Raw genomic sequence first — 23,890 nt, forward strand, 5'->3', positions numbered from 1 at the left:
CTGAAACTTGTGTTCTGTCGCTTTTTCTTGGTATCGCGCTTCGGTTGGGTTGCATTCTGTGTAGCTCTCTACACATTTTGCAAATGCCTATCGTTACTTAAACCAGATTGAATTTATTTCGTGAATAAAAAAAATACTAGATTAACAGTGATCTAACGTTCCACTTTATACAAAGGCTGTATTTATTTTATAATTTGATGTAATTCTGTGGCTAATCTCACTGCGGGAATTGTGGTTTTCTGTTTCCGTCGTATCCATTACGGTTTCGTGATTCTTCCTGATTGAAAGGTTGATGATTCCACTGAAGCAGATCCTACATTGAGACGTTGTATATTTCGCTGTGAAACTTTTTAATTCCTAAGAATGTCCCTCCGACAGTACCGGAAGCCGACCCATGGTGGCAGCAATGGAGCCATATCTACGGAATCTGCAGGTAAGATTTGCTTTCTCCCATTCACACACTAATCGTTATTTTCCTCTTGTTGATGCTTCGTCAGCCTTTTTTTTGTTTCAATTTCTCATGTGCTCAGTTCACTAATACTAATACACGATCGGTGGTGTCTATCGAGCGGCTGTGTTTATGTTTTTTTTCATTCAACAATTTGAGGTTGGATTGTGCGATCGTAAGTTGAGGTGTAAACAAATTGAGCGGGGTGGGTTTAGTAGTTCGCTTCCTTGGAATGAAACTGGAATGGGAAATTGAAATTAAATTTTGATGATGAATAGCCTCGATAAATTGAGATTACAGCTTATGAAATTTTCAGAATGTCTACACAGAGTTTTCTACACAAATATTTTTTTTTATTTGTTAGCTGACCAGAAGCTCGAACTGGTGCCCGGAAGACGTCGGATTCAAGCCCTACCAGACAGCGAAAGTGAAGGTGAAGGCAGTGCAATGAAAAATGTGACAGCTCCAGTGATTGCAACCCCTGTACCCATTCCAACGGTTGGTCCAGTTTCCGCATCGTCAGCTGCAGCTAATGTTTCCCCGGGAAACAGCACTTCAACAGCTACGATTCCATCCCAGGTATTGACCGTTAAGGAAAAAGAGCAGTGTCTGCAAAGTGTTCGTGCGAAGCGACCGGATGTGGACGCAATGGATGTTCAAGATGCGCTTGTTCGGAATGGATGGAGTGTTGAGAAATCGTTGGACGAGCTTAAATCGTATGTTCCCTCGAGGAAACGTGTGTTGGAGGTGTCACCCGTTTTGCCCCATAAGGCTGCTATATTGAGTAATGCACAGAAAGTGACGAACCCTAACAAGAAACGTCGTATGCGGCCGGTAGACGGCGATAGCGAAGATGACTCCGATAGACCCAAGGAACGTGTTTTCGACAGTGATGAAGATAGTGAGGACAATTCCCAAAACTACGGTATGTCACGGGACAGGAAGAGTGTTTTCGAGTTCTTCAACAATGCTACGGTTAACGAACTCTCGGCCGTGAAAAAGCTTTCAACGAAGAAAGTAGATTTAGTCATGGAACTAAGGCCTTTCAAACACTGGGATGATCTGGTGGACAAATTAAAATCGCACAAATCGCTTCAAACCGACTTGTTGAACTACGCCCAGGAGTACCTGTCCAAGAGAAATAGTTTGGTTACAATTATGAACAAGTGTAGGAAAATGGTTCAGAAATTAGAGTCCGCTATTGCGGTCGGAGGAGGAGTTGTGGAACAACCTTCTAACATTCCCGAAGGATTCAAATTGGCCGAGTATCAGATGGTTGGTTTGAATTGGCTTACTGTTATGCACCGGAACGATATGAATGGGATTCTTGCCGACGAGATGGGTTTGGGGAAAACAATTCAAGTGATCTCTTTTCTGGCCTGGTTGAAGGAAAACGATCTTATCAGCCAGCCACAACTAATAGTTGTTCCATCGTCTACGCTAGATAATTGGGACAATGAGCTTCGCAAATGGTGCCCGGAGCTGATCGTCATGAAATACTACGGAAATCAGGATGAAAGACGTATGATCCGGATCGACTGGGCGAAGAATGGCATTTCGGACGTTGATGTCGTGCTGACCACTTATCATATGATGGGTGCATCCGGGGAAGAGAAAAAAATGTGGCGTGTTACGGCCTTCCAATATGTGATATTTGATGAAGCACACATGCTGAAAAACATGACTTCACAGAGATACGAGAATCTGCTACGGATACGAGCCGCGAGGCGTCTTCTTTTGACCGGAACCCCGCTACAGAACAATCTGCTAGAATTGATGTCTCTGCTGTGTTTCGTGATGCCTCAACTGTTTGGCGGGAAAGTGGAGGATATCAAGGCATTGTTCCAAGGGAGAATCGTAAGTTTTGATGGCATATCTTATTCCAATTTGCTAAACATTAATCTTTCTTTGTTTCTAGAAAGCGTCCAAATTAGAAGGAGGTGAAGATCAAACAACATTCGAGAAGAATCAGATCGAGCGGGCGAAACAGATAATGAAACCATTCATTCTGCGGCGATTGAAGAAAGATGTTTTAAACCACTTGCCACCAAAGACGGAGAATATCGTAAGTGAACACAGTCAAATGACAACAATGAACCAATCTACAAAGATTTGCCTTTCAGGTGAAAGTTCCTATGCTGGATTCTCAGAAAGAAAAATATCTCAGTTTAGTTAGTGAATATCAAAATGATACCGGAGTGATTAGATCCACCACCGAAATCAGCGGAATGGCGATAATGATGGACATGCGAAAGTTGGCCAACCATCCTCTGCTGCTAAGGTTAGTTTGTTTTTGTTTTAACCTTTCTGATTTTCAAAAAAAGGATAATCAAATTTTGCGTCAACTTCAAACTGATCCTAATCCAACTAATGGTCATAAGCCGGAAACGGTTTCTGGTTGGGACTTTCAAGGGCACTCTGGTTGGCAAATCGTCACTCAGTTATGAAGCTACTGCATTTCAAGTGGCACCTTATCCACGTTGATTCAGTATATTATTGCTCTCTTCTCAGGCTCAATAAAGAATATTCCCCTCATTCTGCACCGCGAGTGACGTGAGATAGCTCGGTTCGCCTCTTTCGTCTTAGTTTTCAGCTACAATTGCTTACCCTAGTCGAGTACAGAAGAGGACACGATCTAGAATCTCATCAGATGACAAATAATAGATACGCTATTCGTTCATGAGAACACAGTTAATATCATTGGCCGTGCATAATAAAGGTCAATTTATCTTCTTTTTTTTGTACCCGCTTCCTTCGTTTAACGTTCTTTCATTTCATTTTCACACTGAGGCGATGTTTCCAAACGTGTGTAATTTTTAGAGCGAATTTATTCGAGTAATTTATATTGAAATTAAAGTTCTGTTGATGTATTCGAAAGTTACTCACCGGAAAAAATGAAAATAGTGAGACGAAATGAGGTTGGATGCAGGCCATGGTGGCGTAGTGGTAAGCGTGACCGTTAAGCCCTTTTTAAATACTACTTTTTGGGAAGACGGTCCGGAACATCCCATTTTGGCCGAATGAAATGGATGAATCTTTTCACATGAGAAATAAAAAAAATGGATGGTTTTCATCTATGATATAGTGTTGTACTTGTATTCGCTTTTGTAGTCCTGTAGTCCACATTCCGTGGTACAAAAATGCATGCATGTATTTTTTTATACTACAGAGGCTTCAAACTTGAAAGTAGAGACGTCGGTTAATCGTTCGAATAATTCAAATAATCGAATACAGTTATACCTCGATATAAGGCAACTTTTTTTTTCTCGTTACGTTAGAGACGAATGAACTCTCAGAGTTTAAAGTCTCTCTAATTCAATACCTTCCTTCCTCGTTACGTTATATCGAAGCAAAACCAATTTTCTTTCGATTAATGCAAAACTGTTTATGGTTACTCAAAAATGCGCAAAAACAAATTTTCTATCACCCAGCAGTATTTATAAACCTTTTCATATGCCCATTTAAGATAATTTTCGAGACAAACATGATCAGTTTTAAGTAGAGAAAAAGGTGTAAAAAATGGAGTGAAATTGGTATCAATTAGTGATGAAATGAATAGTAGTTTGGCCGGATACCGGATACCGGATATCTGGCAAGCTTCAAGGCCAGATATTCGACTTTTAGATATTCCAGATATTCGGTTTTTGACGTGGGACTACGTCTAACCGGAGTATATGGGGGTAAAATGAAAACCTAAACACAGAACATGCAGGATAAAATGAAAGATTCCGAATGCTTAAAACTCGAACGTTTCTTATTGGATCGGATAGATGTTTGCATCAATTGATAGGGAATATTTCTACGCTTCTATCGCAATTAACAAAATGTTATTTTTCATTAGATAAACAATTGAATAACTTTAAAATGTTAAGCGTTATCTAAACGCCCTAACTGCCTCATTTTGATTGGCCCGATCTACGGTTTCTCTAACACAGCCATCAAAACCAACAGCCTTGGGAAAATCGGCATTGCAAATACATGAAAGTATGGGGACTTTTGTTCTCACCGAAATGTGTTCGCTAACACAGACTTCAAATCTATGGAGCGTTTGGAAATCGGCATTGCAAATACATTAAAGTCGGTGTTTTTTTGTTCCGACTGAAATTTGTTTCCCCAACACAGACTTAAGAACTAAGGTGCCTGAGGAAATTGGCATTGCAAATTCATGCAAGTCAGGGGCATTTTTGTTCCGACTGAAATGTGACAAATGAAACACAGACTTCAATTCCAAGATGTTTGGGGAAATCGGCTCAGCAAATAAATGCAAACTGTAAGTACTTTTGTACTCGCTTACCTTTGTGCAAACTAGAATATGTTTCCTTAAAATGGTCTCCCGGGGGTACTTCTGCACTCGCATGTTTTTTTTTGCACTTCGAAAAGTGTTTTCCTAACACGGATTAAAAAAGCGGGTATGAACACCACGCTTTGGCTCGGTTATTCAAGATTGCATTGAAGGATATGCCTTCATATCTTCTGCTCACTGAATTCCTACGCGTACCATTTGATGATTAGACAAGAGGTTGATAACCAATTGCTGCGATGACGCCTATTGACTAAACAATATGCGTTCGACGTACATGTCAAAATCGAAGCTGAGTGCCTGAAGTTCATCAAATCAAGCAAATTCGCGGTTCGAGAAGTACGTACATTTGAGAGACGCAAACTTCAGAAGAAAACGTTAAATAAAATAATCGTTTGATAACTCTTCCGTTCACATGTTTTGTCCTAGGCATCATACCAAACGTAAAAGGACTGTCATTAAATTTACTTGTAACGAAAAACAATCTATCACAATGCATGAATTGATCTTATATGGAATTATACAATCATTTTATTCACAAAGCAAATATATTGATTTCAATTGAATTCGGGAATTGTTTCATTCAATCAAAAATTTAATCAATACAAACAAATGATTGCTACGATAAGATAGTCCCACATCAACCTTGTGGTTATATCATAGATATAACCCACCCATTTTTTTATTTGCGAATTTGTATTACAATGCATGTGCGAATGAAGCGAATAAAGGATAACATTTTAGAAGAAATAAACACATTTTTACATAAAAATTATGAATTATGAATAAATTTTCCGTTTCGAATGGATATCATTTAATAGAGTATCAAGTTTTCTGCAAGGAATCTTCAGCAGGATTTTTTTTCGGACAAGAATTCAACTACTCAGAAGAAGATCAGAATTACTTAATTGCAACCTTTTGAGGCCCGAGGATCAAGTGAGACTATTTAGGAGTTTTTGGAACGTAAACAGTCTTGCTGGAAATGTTATTTGGGTATATAAAATATCTTGCGACGAATATTCTGAGAGTAAAAGCTCATCGTCGTCTTCAAGACCGGTTAGTCTTGTCACGACACACCTATTGGGACTGTTTCAGTGGCAAATGAAAATAATAGTTAGCATTGCGTTCAGGAAAAAGACGGGTGGGTAATGTCGGGAGCATAACCGGAGAGACGTAGGACTAAACCAAGGCCATTTTATAGCGGCGGTCAAATTGGATTTTTCAAGATAATGGAATACGCAGTATTATATTGACCGCATAGATAAAGGTGTGTTCCAAACTTCAGATCAATTAGTCGGACGGAACGGTGAAAATTTTCTATTAATGTGGGAAACCAGGTTGCACCACTTGGCTCTGGGCTGCAACGTAGCCAAATATTCCAGGTGCCATCGATTCCATATTTCCTGGAACATTTTCTGTGTCTGCTGCCATTGAGTCAACCGATTGTACTGAACTGAGTCGAGATTGACATCTGGAACTGCCTTTAATTCCGAACCCACAAGGAAATGCCCCGGGGTAAGTGGAGCAAGATCGGATGGGTCGTCGCTTAGAGGTGTAAGCGGACGGGAGTTTAAGCAGCATTCTATCTGCGCTAGGAGAGTCTCCATGTCGTCGTACGCCAGTACTCGAGGGCCTAGTACCCGAGTGAAATGCTTCTGCGCCGATTTTATTGCCGCCTCCCACAGTCCGCCAAAATGAGAGCCTTTGGGAGGGTTAAAGTGCCAACGGATGCCGTTTTCCGTGCACTCTCGAGCTACCTGACCTTTGTGCTCTGCGCTTTGCAAAAGCTGTTTTAGCTCGCCGGCTGCGCCCACAAAATTCTTCCCGTTGTCTGTGTAGACGTCAGAGCATAGACCACGCCGGGATACAAATTGTCGGAAGGCTTGTATAAATTTTGCGGTAGTCAAGTTTGCAACGATTTCGAGGTGTACCGCCTTCGTCGTAAAACAGACGAATACGGCAACGTATGTTTTGATGGGTGCATCGCGTCTATGCCGTGGTTGAATGTAGATTGGTCCCCAAAAGTCTATGCCAACTTTTGAGAAAGGTCGAGACGCAGTTACACGAGCAGCCGGGAGCTCGGACAAAAGCTGCTCGATGAGCTTCGGTCGAGCGCGTACGCAGATGACGCATTTGTGTACGATCTGCTTAGCCGCCCCTCTTCCGCCCAAGAGCCAGTAACGAATACGAATTGTGTTGATCATCAGCTGCGCGGCAGCATGCAGAAGTTTCTGGTGATATGACAATAGTAGCAGTGTTGACAGATAATGAGAGCCTGGCAGCAGGATTGGGTGCTTGAAGTCTTCATGTCGTGTCGACTGTCCCAAGCGACCGCCGATCCGGATGATTCTGTCGTTGGGTGAGAGCATTGGGTGAAACCATTTTAGTCGAGAGCTTTTCAGAACTGGCTGTCCGTTTTCCAACCGTTTCCATTCGTCGGAGAAGCATTGTTGCTGTAGTAATCGGATGAGCGCATGTTCGGCAGTCTTGAGTTCATCGGTCGTAAGGAAGGTAAATTTGCGAATTTTCGTTGGTATTCGCAGAAACGAAAAAAAGCGACGCCAATAGGCAGTGATTCGTATCATCTTTGAGTAGCTAGAGAATTTTGCTGTATATTCGTCGATGAACGAGAGTGTGGTAGTGGCAGTAGTGGAGATTGCAGCAGTCTTCCGTCGTTCCGCATTGCTTTGATCGGTAGGTCCGCAGTGTTGTCCGTTAACAGGCCAGTGCTCTTTTTCCTGCTGCAGCCACCCTGGACCCTTCCACCAGAGTTTGTTGAAGATGAGATCTGAAGCCATGCAACCACGAGAGATGACGTCAGCTGGGTTCTCCAGTCCGGCTATATGGTTCCAAGAACAGTGCTGCGTCGCGTGCTGAATCTTAGACACCCTGTTTGCGACAAACGTTGTCCAAGTAGACGGAGTTGCTTTGAGCCAATTGATGACTGTCGTGGAGTCAGTCCAGAAAACAGTAGAAAACGTAATCTGAAGAGAAGCGGCGATTCGCTGGTACAACTCAGCAGAGAGTAGAGCGCCACACAGTTCGAGTCTAGGTGTGCTCTGTTTCTTCAGAGGAGCAATTCTGGACTTTGACGTCAGAAGTGTGATTTTGATTTGTCCACTGTTACTGACGGACCTCAAGTAGGCACACGCACCGTATCCGATGTCCGAAGCATCCGAGAACAGATGCAGCTCAATCTCGACCGAGTTTGGGAGAAGAACATAACGATCGATACTCAATTCATTCAACGCAGGTAGATTTGAGTGGTAGTTGATCCATTGATCCCGTAGACTGGATGGAAGCTCTCGATCCCATTCCCAAATCGTTCCGCTCTCGTCCCGAAGCGTCCAGAGTGTTTGCATGAACGCTTTGGCCGTTACGACGACTGGACCGACGAGTCCCAATGGATCAAAGAGCTGAGCGATATACGACAGCGTTTGACGCTTCGTGAGCACGACGTTTGATGACAGAAGAAGCTAAATTTTAGACTTAAAACGATCGGATACTGGTTCCCAGTGCAAACCGAGCGTTTTGATTATTTGGTCACGATCGAGATCGATTGAGTGTTGAAGAGCGCGGTTCTCAGGCGGAATACCCTCAAGAACGGCCTCAAAATTAGATGCCCACTTTCTCAGCTGGAAGCCTCCACTGGAAAGCATGCCTTCGATTTGTTCCCGTAGCTTGATTGTCTCTGTCACGGTAGCAGCTCCCGAAAATAAATCGTCCACGTAAAAATCACTTTCAACTACCATCGCTGCTACTGGGAAATTTCTCGCTTCGTCGCTTGCTAACTGCTTCAAGACCCGAGTAGCCAGATAAGGAGCCGATGCTGTCCCATACGTGACGGTTCGGAGAACGTATGTTTGAAGTGGTTCGTCCCGGCGATACATTTTTTCGGCGTCCGCTATGAGAACGATTTCATGTGTGCGGGAACGCATGATGATAGAGCGCAGATCGTCCTGCACAGTCGGACCGACGAGCAGGGCATCGTTCAGTGAGATTTCCGAACTCGTTTTGCTGGACGCATCGAAAACGACGCGCAGCTTAGTTGTTCTGCTGCTCTCTCGTATAACGGGGTGATGTGGAAGGTAATACTTCGGATGAATCCCATCTCCGAAGTCGCTGAGTGGCGTCATATGACCCAGCCGTAGATACTCGGCCATGAAGTCTCCATATTTCTGAGCGACCGTAGAATCACGTGACAGTCGATTTTCCAGCAGGCGAAAGCGATGCAGAGCCGATTTCTTGTTGTCTCCCAATCGCTGCATTAGAGATTCCTTGAATGGTAGTCGAACCATGTATCGACCCGATGAATCGCGTGCGACAGTACGCTGGAAGAACTCTTCGCAGGCAGTTTCGTCCGAGGAATGATTGGTGGCAGATGGATCTTCCTCTATGTTCCAAAATTTCTCCATATCATTGTGAAGATCGGCTATGGTTGCAACGTTGCAGCGAACAGAAGATTGGCGTTGACTTTGGGCAGTTCGGCCTGACACTACCCATCCTAAGACGGAATTGGTGAGTGAAGGAAGAAAATCTCCAAACGAAATGCGACCTGGGATGGAGAACAGGTCAAAAAATATCTCTGCGCCCAATATAATGTCGACACTGCTCGATTTGAAAAACGCTGGATCGGCTAGATCAATGTTGGTGGGAATGTTCCAATGATCGATGTTTACATCGACCGATGGCAAATCGATAGTGAGCTTCGGCAGAATAAGCAAATCGACACAAGAGGAATAGTTGCGAGTTCGGGATTTGATGACGGCACGAAATTGGTGCTTCACATTGGTCGAAGATTTTCCGATTCCGGCTATCGGCAGATCGATTCTCGTTCGAGTAACAGCCATCGTCTGAGACAACTGTGTGGTGGCGAAACAGCATTCGCATTCGTAGCAGGGATTTGGCAGTGTTGCAGAAGAAAACCCTTCACTTTATAATACTGCGTCTCAAACTCGGCTTTTTCTTTAAAATGCTGGTCTATCGCTTCAGGAGCTTCATCACAAGTTTCTAATTCCACTTGTATCTTGTTGAACTCCGTCCATTGCGACACGACCGCTTCCAGGCGTACGGGAACTTCTGCTCTGTCTCTTTCCTCCTGGTACGAAGAGACGAAGTTATTGATGAGAGTGAACGACGACAGGATACCACGACGTCTCGTTTTCAGGTGGCGCAGCTTCCGTTCAGCTCCAGACATGATGATGAATGGCGAATGTGATCTGTGAAATAAGACCAGGTAGCCCGGAAAAGGAGAAGATAGTGGATTGGAGCGGTAATTACCTCCTTGAGGCAATTCTTTGCCTAGAATATCAAAATACTCCTTCTGTTGAACTATGCTACGTGCTTGGAAGAATCAGAGATGCCTATCGATCAAAATCAACCGTGGAGAAATCGACCGTTGAAAATAGTCCTCGTGTGCGTCCTTGCAGATTACCAGAACGGCAAGGCTCTCAAAATTCTCAAATATTCTATTCACTTTCTCCCTTCAATGTTCAGTAGAATGGCTACTCGCTGTGCATTGATTGATTGATCAATCGTAGCGCTCCGGGTGTGCGAACCGAGACCACGAGGCAGGATCAGGATGGGCAATACAGAGTTGCCGATGAGCCAACGAAAACATGCAAGCGATAAAGGATCCGGTAGACGAGCGATAAAAACATAGGGCGATTGGAATGCCACTCACCTTCTATTGCATTTAGCAATGCCAAATAAATTTAATGAGCTTTGTTCGAATAATGACCAATGTTGGATGGCGTCGGTGACAAAATTGCAATGGCGATATCACGTTGAATATCCTATTCACAAGTATGCAGGAATGGCGTCGGTGCCATTTGCAGCGGCTTCACCGGGTGGTCGGAATTGGGTGGACCACCATCCGGTTCGAAGGACCAGATGTTTAGTGCAAAATAAAAACTGTTATTTTAAAACACTATTTAATTATAGCAAATAATTGTTTAATTTATAACGGAATTAATTGTTAATAAAGAGCTTAATAAATGAAACCGTCTCGACGACGGACCGATCCCGGCGACGTGTAGAGAATGTACTGTCGGTGGATCAAAGTCCAAGCGATGTCCAGTCCAGCATCCAGTACGATCGACCTCGATCATGCTCGTAGCCTCACGTTCGTGAATTTTATCTCCCTCTCTCGATCAAGTCGGTATACCAGCGCAGCCGTTGACCACTCGCATTCGGGATGAACGCAGGCCTTCTTATGTGTGTGGGATGTCACATTCATAGACGTCGCGACGTCGATGACGAGTTGTTTCGACCGATGAGTGGCATTGTGGTCTATTTGCGTTTTATATGCAAACACCCATATTGATAGTTTTGAGAAAATCTGTAATCCGCCATTTCGTAGCGGCCGCCATCTTTGATGTTCAAGATCATGAAATACGCCAAATTTTAGATCAATCGGTCAACAGGAAAAGGGTCAAATTTCTATTAATGTGGAACAGCGCTATAGACACAGGTTACATACAAACATACAAACTTGTTACAGCTAAATAAAACCGTTTAAAAACCATACTATCAAATCGAGGGCGATTAGTCTCTCCTTCACCCGGCGTGACGTTTTCACCGCTTTTAACACACTTCGGTAAGCGATTAGGCTCTCCTGCTCCACATCCCATAGAAACTCCTGTCTCTTCCTCTTGCGGTATCAAACCGCATACATCGCCTGCAAATGCATCGATATCTATTATGCTGAAAATCAACCTCAAGATAGCGTCCGTTAATATGATGAAGCCAAGGACAATCACCGCTCTCTTTTATACAGTGTGAGTCCACAAATTTAATGGAGCGCGCGACCGAAATCGGCGTTCTGCAAAACCATTGTATATCGCTCAAATTAAAACGGCACATAATGAAAAAAAAAACAAAGCACAAACGTTTTTGCGTTCACAATCGCTCCTCGGTGTCTTCCCTGCTTGGCGTCCGATGATAGAATGTGGCCAAGCACCACCATCGCTCTCTTTATATACTTATATTAACTTTTTATATACATATATTAACGTTGTGGCGACCGCCTGTATTTTTTTATAATCTCTCTCGTCCTCCACCTTCCCCTTGTAAATACGTTTCGCCCGTCCAGGTGATTTTCTTTAATTTGATATGTCAATCACCTGAATTCAGTTCAAAAGTGATGAATTTTTGAAAAAAATCATTTTTGGAAAAAAGAGGAAAAAGTTGATTTTTCGGACAACTCTAATATGGAAATGGTCACCCTAATGAAAAAAATAAAAAAAATACGGGTCAAATGTTTTGCGATAAAGAACAAAACTATCAATTTTCACGAAAATCTGAGAACAACTATGTCGGTTTGTCATGGAATGGCTGCAAAGAGGTCCATTTCATCCAATATATATAGAGCAATTCCACATCAAATCAGTAGGCCGCTGACCCGACCCTCTCCGATTGTTTTGGAACTTGTTACTTATGATGGAACTACCTAAGTTTTCATTATCATATGAAAATTTGAATTTTCGATTGTTATGATAATGATAATATGATGATGAAAACTGTCGATTGTCGACAGTTTTCATTATCATATGAAAATTTTAATTTTTGATTGATTTTTGAAAAAAGCGTATTCCAAATCATTGATCTTTTTTTCAAAAACTCGTAGCTTAAAATCCGGATGTCTGATTAACATACAGGGAAACTTCGATATAACGTACCCTCGATATAACGTCACTCGATATAACGTACATTTTACCTCGATATAACGTACACATTTCCAAAGTGTAAAGGAAATTTTTTTTCAATATTTTTTTCTGATAGAACAATGAATTATCTGTATTGTGGTGCTACAATAAGTTTTGTACCTTCAATCAATCTCGAAATACAGCTGGTTTTGTGATTCCAAATTCTAAATGAATCAAGCTTCAATCAACAGTACGAAGGGAAACATCATGAGAAAGGCTGGCTTCGTCTCCTGATTGAAGTTATTCATTAACTTTACTAAAACAGCAACACAATAATGTATTATAGACTACGTTTGTGAGTACTTTATTAAGCTTCGATATAACGTACAATTCGATACAACATACAATTTTGAAAGTGAAATGTACGTTATATCGAAGTTTACCTATTATGTTTGACAAAGTTTGCATTTCAATGCTTTGTGTAGTCGTAACCATGTATGAAAAGTAACATAAAAATGGAATCTACTTGCGGTTCTCCATGAAAAACTATGTATAACGCTTTATCCTAGGACTAACTCTTCTCAATTTCACACAATCACACAATTTTTTTATTGGGTATTTCTGAAAAGTCTAAAACGTGAAGTGGGTTCATAGTTGAGGGACTCAAAATGAAAGGGGTGTAAGTGACATCATCGATTTCTCTTCATCGACTCTCTCTTTTGGTCATAACTTAGCTACAAACTCATTCCCAGCCGTATTTGACAATGTGGGAGATAGGTCAGAACATCATCTATCGGATTCAATAGCAAACTCAAATTGGAGCGTTTTTGGAGTTCAGTTATTAACTAAAGAAAAAGTTGATGAAGAGAAATAATCAAATCAATTACACCCCTTTCATTCTAAGCCGCTCAGTTGTTATGAAGTTGCGCTATAATCGATGAAACGAAAATGTTCATATGGTATGAAATTAAGATTCGTTTCCAATGATACCCCCCCCCCCTCTCTCCTCTAGGTACTACTTTACTGATGCCGAAGTTCGGAAGATTGCTCGAAAGCTAGCTGGCGACTCGGGATGGAAGGGTAACAACGTCGACGAAGTGTTCCAGGATATTGCCTATATGTCCGACTTCATGTTGTATAAGTTGAAAGAGAAGTATACTGTACGAAACACGTTGTGATCGACATTTCTTTTTTTTCATACAATTATCATAAAATACTTTGCAGAGTTTATACGATCTTCGAATACCTGACAAACTAATAACGGCCTCGGGGAAATTCCGTCAGTTGGATGAACTGTTGCCGAAGCTGAAGAGCGAAGGTCACCGAGTGCTGATCTTCAGTCAATTCGTTATGATGCTGGACATCATGGAGAAGTACCTGAGCATCCGAAAATACGGATACTTGCGGCTAGATGGCCAAACGGCGGTTACCGACCGGCAAGAGATGATTGATCAGTATACACAGGATCCTAGCATTTTTATATTCTTACTGTCAACGAAAGCTGGAGGATTGGGAATAAACTTAACCGCGGCCGATACCGTAACTCCCTCGTTGAGCCATGTTGTAAACAAGGTACTAACTCTCTTTCCATTCTCTTAACATTAGGTAATCATCCATGACATAGACTTCAACCCCTACAACGACAAACAAGCAGAAGACAGAAGTCATCGGATGGGTCAAACAAAACCGGTTACCATTTATAAGCTTATTTCGGACGGAACAATTGAGGAGGGTATGCTCATGATAGCCCAGGAAAAATTGAAGCTCGAGAAAGATGTTACAGAAGAAGGTAAATTACATTTCCCATTCTCATTTCCGTTTCTCTGTTAAGCTATATCACACATTTTTTCTACACAAACAGGCGAAGACAAGAAAGAAGAGCACAAATGTATGGTTCGACTGCTGACGATGGCATTGGGAATGGACGAAAATAAGGCGGAAACGATATTGAAAAATGAATCCCCGAAAAAAAATCTAGAAGATGTTGACTTTTGAGTTGTGGTAGCATTCTTTCTGCCAACTAAATTCACTTAAGTATTCCATTGCATTCAATGTGTTGTTATAATTACAAATCGGATAACTACGCAAAATACCTGTCCTTCACCAGTGCGACATGCGGTCGGTAATATTGGAAACTTAAGTAGCTTACATTTGATTCACCACAACTCATTTCGTTCCAAAATATTGCACAGGTATGCTCCGAACACAGGCATGTTCTCTTTTATGTGAGTTATGGTAGTGCGAACAAAATATTTAATTCTCTTATACCAATAATTGTATTTTTAAGCGAATAAGTTATACACATTTTATTGAGCATCATGTTGAGTTTATTTACATCCGATATATCCCCGTCAAACGATACTCGAGGGTAATTGATAGAAACCATTCCATGAGGGGTACTAATCCAAGTCAAATTTCGTAGTTTTTAGAAGGAAATCTACTTCTCAGGAATTAATACGTACAAATATGCAACATGTAAATTCATTTATCCCATTTGTTTATTTATTGAGGCTCATTAGCGTTTTAGCTGTAACAGCCAGATTTTTTTTAATCGTGTACATGTCACATGTGTTTTTGTCGTATCTATAAATAGCACATTACACAGTTGCCATATTAGGCGTGAGAGTATGTCTTCTATGCAGCGGAGACAGTTGATACGATCATTGTTGTGTTATTAACCCATTAATGACCAGGCTGTAAAAAAATATTTATATAAATTCTATCGCTCCAGCGTGAAATATGGCATCGTGACGACAAAAATCTCCGCAAACTTATCACTCGAAAAAAATCTCTACCAAAAATGGTCCAGTGGTCCATTTTTCTAATCATACTGAGAAAATGTGTCACTTTTGTTGTTAGCAATCAATTTAGAATATTGTATCGGTGCGAAATCTACTGACCCAACTAATAACATGCGAATTGTTTACCAACCATTTGTTTACCAGTGATAACAGGGTCATCAGAGGTTGAGGCGATGAGAAGCCTTCTGCTTCCACGCTGTTTGCCCTTCTGAGGCCTAACTCCACTCATAGGAGTTAGTCAAAATTGAATTTTTCCCCTGATTGGTGACTAATTTCCCTGATGTTTCTTGATTTTCCCTGACGTTGTTCGAATTACCTGATATTCCCCTTTTTCAAGGTAGTCGACACTCTGCTAAGTGATCAGACATCATCAAAAAATCTAAGAAAATCAATTGTTTAATATTTCATGTTTTACATTTTTTTTTATATAATCGGTACAGTTTCACTCAACAATCGCCAACAATTACGCCTGCTGGCGTAAGCTTGAATATCGGTGATGGATGGTACAAATCTTTACCACTCACGGGAGCATTGGTGAAGAAGGATATAGACGATTTATACCATTAGTGTATTTGAAGCATCCAAAAAAATAATGGAGGTACATACGAGAAAGTTGTTTCCACACTACTGGAGATCGTCGAAAATTACGACTGCAAACAGAACCCGGATTATGTATTAATGTATTAATGGACTTTGAGAAGGCAATGGTTAATGCAACCGCAAGAATATTTCCAGATGCATCCCTCGATGGATGTTTCTTCCATCTAAATCAAAGCTTTTTCAATAAACTGACACAACTTCTCTCGCCAGTGTAGCCATGGCCTTAATCAATAAATAATTTATTTCAACTTCATGAATTAACAGATAAAAAAAATTACACTGTTTTTTATTAATTAATTTCTACCCGAAAAACATATAAAACTAAGTGTAACCTTCACCCGAATGAAAAACTATAAGGGTGATGTCCAAGGCGCTACCACACACTTAACGTATCAGTACGAAATTAATGCCAGGGAGAACGAACATTATATGAATTTAAGAATAAGATACTCTTTCGTACTAGTGTTTGTTAGCCCTGACAAGGCCCAATGACATCTGAACTCCTCGCAATTTGCATGTATCTGCATTCACGATTTCCCCGGCTCCACGATTTTGCGTCCGTGTTAGGGTAACACATCCCGGTCAGTCCAAACGCAAGCGAGTACAAAAGTACTCGCAGCTTGCATGTACACCCAGGTAAATGTTAATTGGAAAATCCGCATAAAAAACCGCATTAATTCGAAAATCCGCGTAAAAAACCGCGTTAATTGGAAAATCCGCATAAAAAAAACGCGTTAATTGGACAATCCACGTCAAAAGAAACAGATCACCTAAAATCTACGTAAGCATCGTGATAGAGTACGGCACAAATTTCCGTCATAAGCGCTAAGTTCCGTCGCAAGCACTGATTATCGTCATATGCTCTGACGGAGCATGAAGACGAAATGTGAGCGAAGTGAGAGATATAATATTGCTCTGGTCTTTTTTTACGCATAAATCGGAAAATCCGCATAAAAAAACGCGCTTATTGGAAAATCCGCGTAGAAAAAATGCGATTTTTATTTGTGCGGTTTCCTGTTCTTGTGCGGTTTTTATGCGATTTTTGTGTGTGGTATATGAAAAAAGCATTATTGACGAAGTCATCGTCCGTTTGGTGCGAATAAAGCACATTTGCGTCTAAATTATTCACTTGTTAAATCATTCCCATCCTCCCATTAAAAGCTCTAAGTTGCGCATGACATGATTTCTAACAGCAACAAGTCCCTATCCTCCGCACAGAAAAGGTTTGCCTATATTTCATTCGGGTAAATATCAAATTCGGGTGAATTTTTTTTTTATCCAAAATATATATTTTATTAAGGCTCATATGGCGTCAGCCTAACAGGGCCGGGAGTTCATATTTTGACAATGTTTGCTTAGACTATGTTAGTAATATGTAACCGATTACTCGCGGTTGACTCGAGGTTAGTATTACAAGTGTTCTCATAATTGGTATGTCGCAGTCTTCGATGCTCTGTACGTGTGCCCGACACGGGATACTTCCTATTGGGATGCAGCTGACTATTAATCAGCAACGCCCCCCTAGTCTGTACCCCATATCTAGCGTGGTGCGTCTTTCTCGACTCGAGGAATCCAGGATAGAATGGTCACTAACCGGCGCAATCATCAGCTCGTGTAGAGTTGTCATGAGCGGTACAACCTTTGGCTCTTGTTGAATGATCAGTGGACTGCACAACCTTCGGCCCGTGCATCTGTAAAGAGTGTGTGTATGTATTGCCGGGACTAAGTAAAAGTTTATCGATCGGATAGGAGGGATATGAAACGGGGACACAACGAAGGAAACATCATTAAACGTTGACATCGGCGTTTCTGAGGAACAGGTATAGATGAAGCAGAAGATCAGGATCCCGGCTACCTAAGATATCCCGGACGGGGATATCCGATTGTCTGCCTTGTGCTCTCAGTGCTCTAGAGAGCTGAGAGCGAGCAGCATGGAACCGGATACACGACCAGACAACATGCTCGATGTCGTGGTAGCCATCGCCACAATCACAAAGATTGTTTGCTGCGAGCCCAATGCGATAGAGATGCGCGTTTAGGTTGTAGTGATTGGACATAAGCCGAGATATCACGCGAATGAAATCACGACCTACATTCAATCCCTTGAACCATGCACTCGTCGAGACCTTAGGGATAATCGTGTGTAACCAACGACCGAACTCATCACCACTCCACATGCGCTGCCAACTTACGAGCGTATACTGACGAGGAATGTGGAAAAATTCATTATAAGCAATTTGCCTCTCAAAAAGTGTGCCTTCTAAAGCGCCCACCTTAGCTAGCGAGTCCGCTTTCTCATTCCCCGGAATCGAGCAATGGGAGGGAACCCACGCTAAATTCGGGTGAATGTTTCAATAATTATTACATTCGGGTAAATGTTATTAGGTGTACCGGTAAGTTTTGTTCGGTTTTACAACAGATGGCGTAACTTGATTATTATTCCAGTGAATCAAATTTCCAGACATTCGTTGGAAAGCTACTGTCATTGCGCACCTTTTTCAGTATACGTCGAAAAGTTGAAGCGTAAACATCATAGTTTTTGCCACTTCGAATATGTCGAATTTCATACCAACGAGAGTGTTTACGCTGCGATAAGTTACGCATTTTGGTGGAAGTTTATGGTGGCCATGCTCCAACTGAGCGAATATGTCAGACGTGTTTTGCATGGCTTAAAAGTGGTAATTTTGACTTGGAAGACGAAGAACGTTCCGGACCGCCAAAAAAAATTTGAAGATGAAGTATTGGAGATTTTACTCGATCAAGATCCCTCACAAACGCAACAAGAACTTGCAGAATGAAACCGAATGAAACCATTACGGGGGAACTCTACCAACGACAATTGAGGCGTTTGAGTCGTGAACTGAGGGAAAAACGGCCACAATACGAGCAAAGACACGATAAAGTTGTTTTGCAGCACGACAATGCTCGGCCGCTCCGTTCGATTACTACCTTTTTCGATCGATGCAATATGGCCTGGTTGACCAGCACTTCTTCAATTTTGATGAAGTCAAAAATTGGATCGATTCGTGGTTATCCGACAAACCGGCCGATTATTTCCGCAAAGGGATCCGTGAATTGCCAGAAAGATGGGAAAAAGTTGTGACTAGCGATAGGTAACACTTTGAATATTAAATTTGTAGCCATTTTTGCAAAATAAAGCATCAATTTTTGGAAAAAAAAAGGAAGAAACTTACCGGTACTCCTATTACATTCGGGTAAATGTTTTTCGAAGCGAGAGTTCGAATGGTCTCGACGAATAACGAAAATCGCGGATAACGCACTGAAGAACCTAAAATTAGATGCAAACACGAAAAAATATATTGCAGCATGAAAACTACGTTTTATTAATACAGAAATCATTAAACTACTCATCTGTAAGGTCATGTACAGATAATGGGCCTGATCACGACCGTCACTTCACGGTGAAAACGAAGTGAATTGTATACAACCTTATGACGGCTGTTACCGTGTGTGTAGAATCCAGAAGAGTTCATCCGTCGTGACAACTTTGATGAACTCGGTGTTATTATGAATACCACGATACTGTCATGTCACGGAAAAAACAGGTATATTTGTCACTTGTGTTTTAGATGGTGAAAGCTTGTCACGCGGAATGGAGTAAGTTTAATTTCGTATTTATTTAGCTGTTTTGCTAACATTTTGAATCTTGTCTTGTCTTGTTTAAGAAACAAAAGATAAACAAACAGCAATTTACCCGCCTGGTGGCATTTTAGAACGAAATTCTGACGTATCCAGAGGACGTAAATTAGTTTATTTGGATTCGATTATAGTGCACCCGTGGCCGAGTGGTTAGCGTCTCACATTATCATGCCGGGTGTTCGGGTTCGATTCCCGTTCTGGCCGGGGGATTTTTCGTCAAAGAAATTTCCTTCGACTTGCACTGTGGTCATGCGTATTCAAGAGCTTGCCCCTCGGAATACATTCAAGGCGTGTTATTTGGCTTAAGAAATCTCGACCATGTATTAATAAATGACGCTAGTTAACCCATACGTTGAGACGGCAAAAGTTCCACAAGGGAACGTTAACGCCATTCAAGAAGGATTCGATAAATGCGCTATGGGATGTAATTATGGATTAAAAATGTAGTTCCCGTAGGCCTATTGAAACATGGCGAAGGTCTACTTCCGATTGCCCTGAATGAACAGAAATTTTTTGTATCTATTTTTAGGATTAGACTAAGAGAGAGTTGCAACACCATAAAATGGCAATAGAGACCACTGGCCCAAATACGATCATTATGATTGATTATGTATAATATTGTTTTGTTGATATTATTTTGAATATAAAATAATAACGGTAAAGTTTTTCCAACATTGCAGAGCTAGTTTTTTGTAATTCAAACATTCACAATTGGCGGACCAGACCAGAATTAGAACGATAGTTATAACTTTTTACGTTATAGATATTTTCAACGGTATTGTTTTGAAGACATACTTTGAATGAAAAAATATTAAAAAAGTGATAACTTTCAAACAAGCAAAGAATGAGTCTATCATTGCAAAGCATTCACAAGATACTGTTTTTAAATTCTTCTCTAGTTATTTTTCCATAATTTTGATATCCATCTAAAGAAAATCTGAATCACTTTCCGCTTTTGTCAAATTCCTTGAAACCCATCTGATATTTTCTATGAGGATTATGCTTCTGACGCTGCTGTTTAAATAATTAAATCAAACCTCATGTCCCGTATATCAAATTACACGAGAATGGGAAGGATAAGAGGATTAAACTTCATAATCCCATATGGGAGTAGCTCAGATTATACTGATAGTGAGGTGGATGAATTCGGGTTTGTTTTGAGATATAGAAGATATTATTATTCATCAAAATTGTAGAAACGGTTCATAAGAAATGATTCTAAATATTTCTCACTATTCAAACGAGTAAGACAGAGCTAAGTACAAGAGTATGCGATATTTCAATTATTAAACATATTAGTCATGTTTATCTCTAGCGTAAAATTATATTCCCATATGTTCAAGAACTACATTATTCCCGAGCAACCAAGTATTCATCCTCATCTTTGAGTCAGCATTTGATTCAGCAAACTAGTCATCGAGGTATAATCGCAAACTTGTCATTCTAAAATATACGTTTGATTAAATAGAATATTATCTCATACGCTGTATTAATTTTACCTACATAACGTTCAAACGTCCAAAATTATGCAACCGACACAACGTTCAAACACCCGACATTAGGCTTCCAACATGTCTCTTATAAACGGAAATGAACACTTTCACTTCACGGAGTTCATTTTTACACGCAACTGTCCGTGACAATGAAGATAAACACAAAAAGATTAAGTGAGGTGTAAGTGATGTGAAACGTACGTGGCAGTGATGTTCATGATCAGGCCCAATGTGTAAGCAATGACAAAACAAAAGACCATAAGCCTATCACTCACTGACAAATTTCGGGGAGGCCTTTAAATTTATTATGGAACTCACTATAATAGAATAATTCGCACCGCGGATAATCAGGGTTCTACTGTAAAATTTTAATGATTGTATATTTTTAATAAAAAAACAACGATTTTATTCACAGTATTTTTATGAACATGATAAAATAACCAGAGAATGTTAAGTCTGTCTTGTTTGGTTGGAATATTTATCTGCATTTTTCAATAGTTTATTATTGAAAATAGACTGCGTTAATAATTAATGGTCCCGGATTCTTTCTACCACTCGAACTCCTACAACACGTTTGAAGGATATTCAGTTCATATAACAAACGGATTTTTTAGGGTTACCATCCTAATCCAACTGTTATTTCCTATTGTGATTCTTACTGTTACCAAGTATCAATCATCTAAGCTTCATTTGCAGACCGAATTGCATTCGTGTGAATTTCAAGAGTCAGACTAATGTGATATCCGCAGTCTTGGGTATACATTCATAATTATAGAACCATTTATTGATTTCGATTACGAATCGAAAAATAACGTGGTTCATTATCAAAAGTCTCATAACTCTGAAGCAATACGATCTGGTTCATCCAGGTTGAACTTTTTTTCATCAGAGAAGATCACTGGGCCTGATGACACTTCATGGTGAAAACGAAATGAATTGTATGCAGGTTATATACACTTTCGTTTTCGCCGTGAAGTGATGTTTATGATCAGGTACACTATTAAAGTAAATGTTTTGACGTAAGACTGTGACAAAACAGTAAACAGTAAAGCAACTGCATTGTTTGTGCGTACTGGGAGCTCCATCCCGTTGTGAAGAAAATGGACATCGTCAAGTACTTTGAGCCCGCCGGATTCGTCCGTTCCGGTATCTGTAAGTATTATTTTGGTATTGAAATTATCAAATTGTGGTATTAGAAAGGTATTTAAAATATTAAATGAAATAAGCGTATTTTTTTTATTAAATTAGCGTTGTAAATTTATTTTTAAGTAAACTGGAACATTGGCAACCCTGTTCACAGTATTCTCGAATGATGCAACTATAGTCAACATTGAATGAGATTTGAGGTCGTGTATTTTCCTGTTATCGATTGGGGTGTAGAATAGGACCAAAAAATGTGACTTCCAGAATAAAATAGGTGGTTTTGTTATATCTCGACACAGCGCAGAATAAGGGGAATTATGCCACCAATCAGAGGATCGAACATTGGTTCGCGCAACTGCAATGCCACAAATTGATAGTCTAGGTCTTTTTTTATAATAAACTTTGTCTTTCAGGCAGAAATTTTGCAAAATAAATGTTGCCGGCATCTTTGAAAAATTAAGATTGAGTCGGGAAAGATGGACACAAACTGAAAATTGCTCGAAAAGTTTTTATTCGATCACTTTTGAGGCCTTTTTGATGACCTTCAAATCAAAAAGGCCTAAAAACTGATCGAATAAAAAGACTAGACAAAAATCACTTAGAATAGCTTGTTATTTATCTCATTTTTTTGAGTCTAAAATAGCTTCTGGCATTCAGAATATCAAATTCGGGATTGTGTCACATTTACCCGAAACCCACTCACCTGAATGTCAGTTACCCGAAAGACATTCACCCGAATTCCACTCACCCGAATGTAACAAATATCCGAAAGCGACAGCTACCCGAATGTAACATCTACCCGAATTGACACTTACCCGAATGCGACATTTACCCGAAAGCAACAATTACACGAATGTAACATTTACCCGAATGTAACATTTACCCGAATGCGACACTTACCCAAAAGAAGGATATATTCAAATAATACACAAATTTTACTATATTTGTACTTGTATTTGTATATTTAATTCTGATCAGTGTTATATAAAGATCATATTTGTCTCATACTTTCATTTCCATTCAAAAAGTATTTTTCGTGGGAAGAACAATTCGAGAAATACTGGCATTGAATAAAATCCTATTCAAAATAATTAAAAGTGAAAGAATGCAGTTTTATAACGTATTATCAAGTCCATCCATTCTTATGGATGACGCAGTCCGTTTACGAGCGTCGGACGCCATACGTTTATCTGGTGCATCACGTTTGCAACCAGGCAATCAAAATGCATGACATGCATAATTAACCGGGCAAACGTAATGCACCAGGTAAACGTATGCAGTCCGACGCTCGCTAACGCTCGGTCGGACCTGACTAAAGGATCGTCTCCTATGTTTCAAACAAACCGGGCAATCGGTGGAACACAGGTTTGCTTGCGAGAGGCCGCCGCTTCCGACGGCGGGTCGGCGGCCTACTGGTATTGCGTCACCTCGGCGGCATGGTGCCGCCTCGATTCCTTGTCCTCGTTAAATGGGGACTTCGCCCCCATTACATTGATCTCAAAATAAATTTCATCACGAAATAATAAACTCATGATAAAAATTGCGCTGCGGCGGCAAACACGTAAGTACCATTTTTTCTTATCTATTCTTTTCACATTTTCATTAAAAAATTTTATGTTTAAGTTACCTGTTTAATTTTCGGAATGTTTCATAACCCATGCTCATTTCTGAATGATCTCTTGGTCTTAAAGCGCAATACGGGAAGGAAAGAAGACAGAATGTCAATTGTGCCTACACTAATTTCTAAAAATAACACAGCGAAGTCTTCAACATCTTTTTAGAATGTCCTCATTACAATT

At 40.5% G+C, this 23,890-nt stretch overlaps 1 protein-coding gene across 1 annotated transcript; it reads left to right on the forward strand.

Annotated features, from left to right (window-relative positions):
- Positions 1–14,708, forward strand: LOC129780046 (SWI/SNF-related matrix-associated actin-dependent regulator of chromatin subfamily A containing DEAD/H box 1 homolog). Its single transcript, XM_055787924.1, has 8 exons — positions 1–433; positions 813–2,305; positions 2,367–2,513; positions 2,572–2,729; positions 13,407–13,554; positions 13,619–13,933; positions 14,000–14,183; positions 14,256–14,708. The coding sequence occupies exons 1-8, from the start codon at positions 364–366 to the stop codon at positions 14,387–14,389; spliced, it is 2,649 nt and encodes an 882-aa protein (XP_055643899.1). The 5' UTR covers positions 1–363; the 3' UTR covers positions 14,390–14,708.
- Positions 14,709–23,890: the final 9,182 nt, after the last annotated feature.

This window comes from Toxorhynchites rutilus, chromosome 3, assembly GCF_029784135.1.
Source record: "Toxorhynchites rutilus septentrionalis strain SRP chromosome 3, ASM2978413v1, whole genome shotgun sequence".
Lineage (NCBI taxonomy): Eukaryota > Metazoa > Arthropoda > Insecta > Diptera > Culicidae > Toxorhynchites > Toxorhynchites rutilus.

Excerpts from the sequence above, each read along its gene's own strand:
- LOC129780046 (XM_055787924.1), top strand. The coding sequence starts at position 364 with ATGTCCCTCCGACAGTACCGGAAGCCGACCCATGGTGGCAGCAATGGA. Across the intron at positions 2,514-2,571 it reads CACCAAAGACGGAGAATATC|GTGAAAGTTCCTATGCTGGA; the intron begins GTAAGTGAACAC and ends TTTGCCTTTCAG. Across the intron at positions 13,555-13,618 it reads AGTTGAAAGAGAAGTATACT|AGTTTATACGATCTTCGAAT; the intron begins GTACGAAACACG and ends AATACTTTGCAG.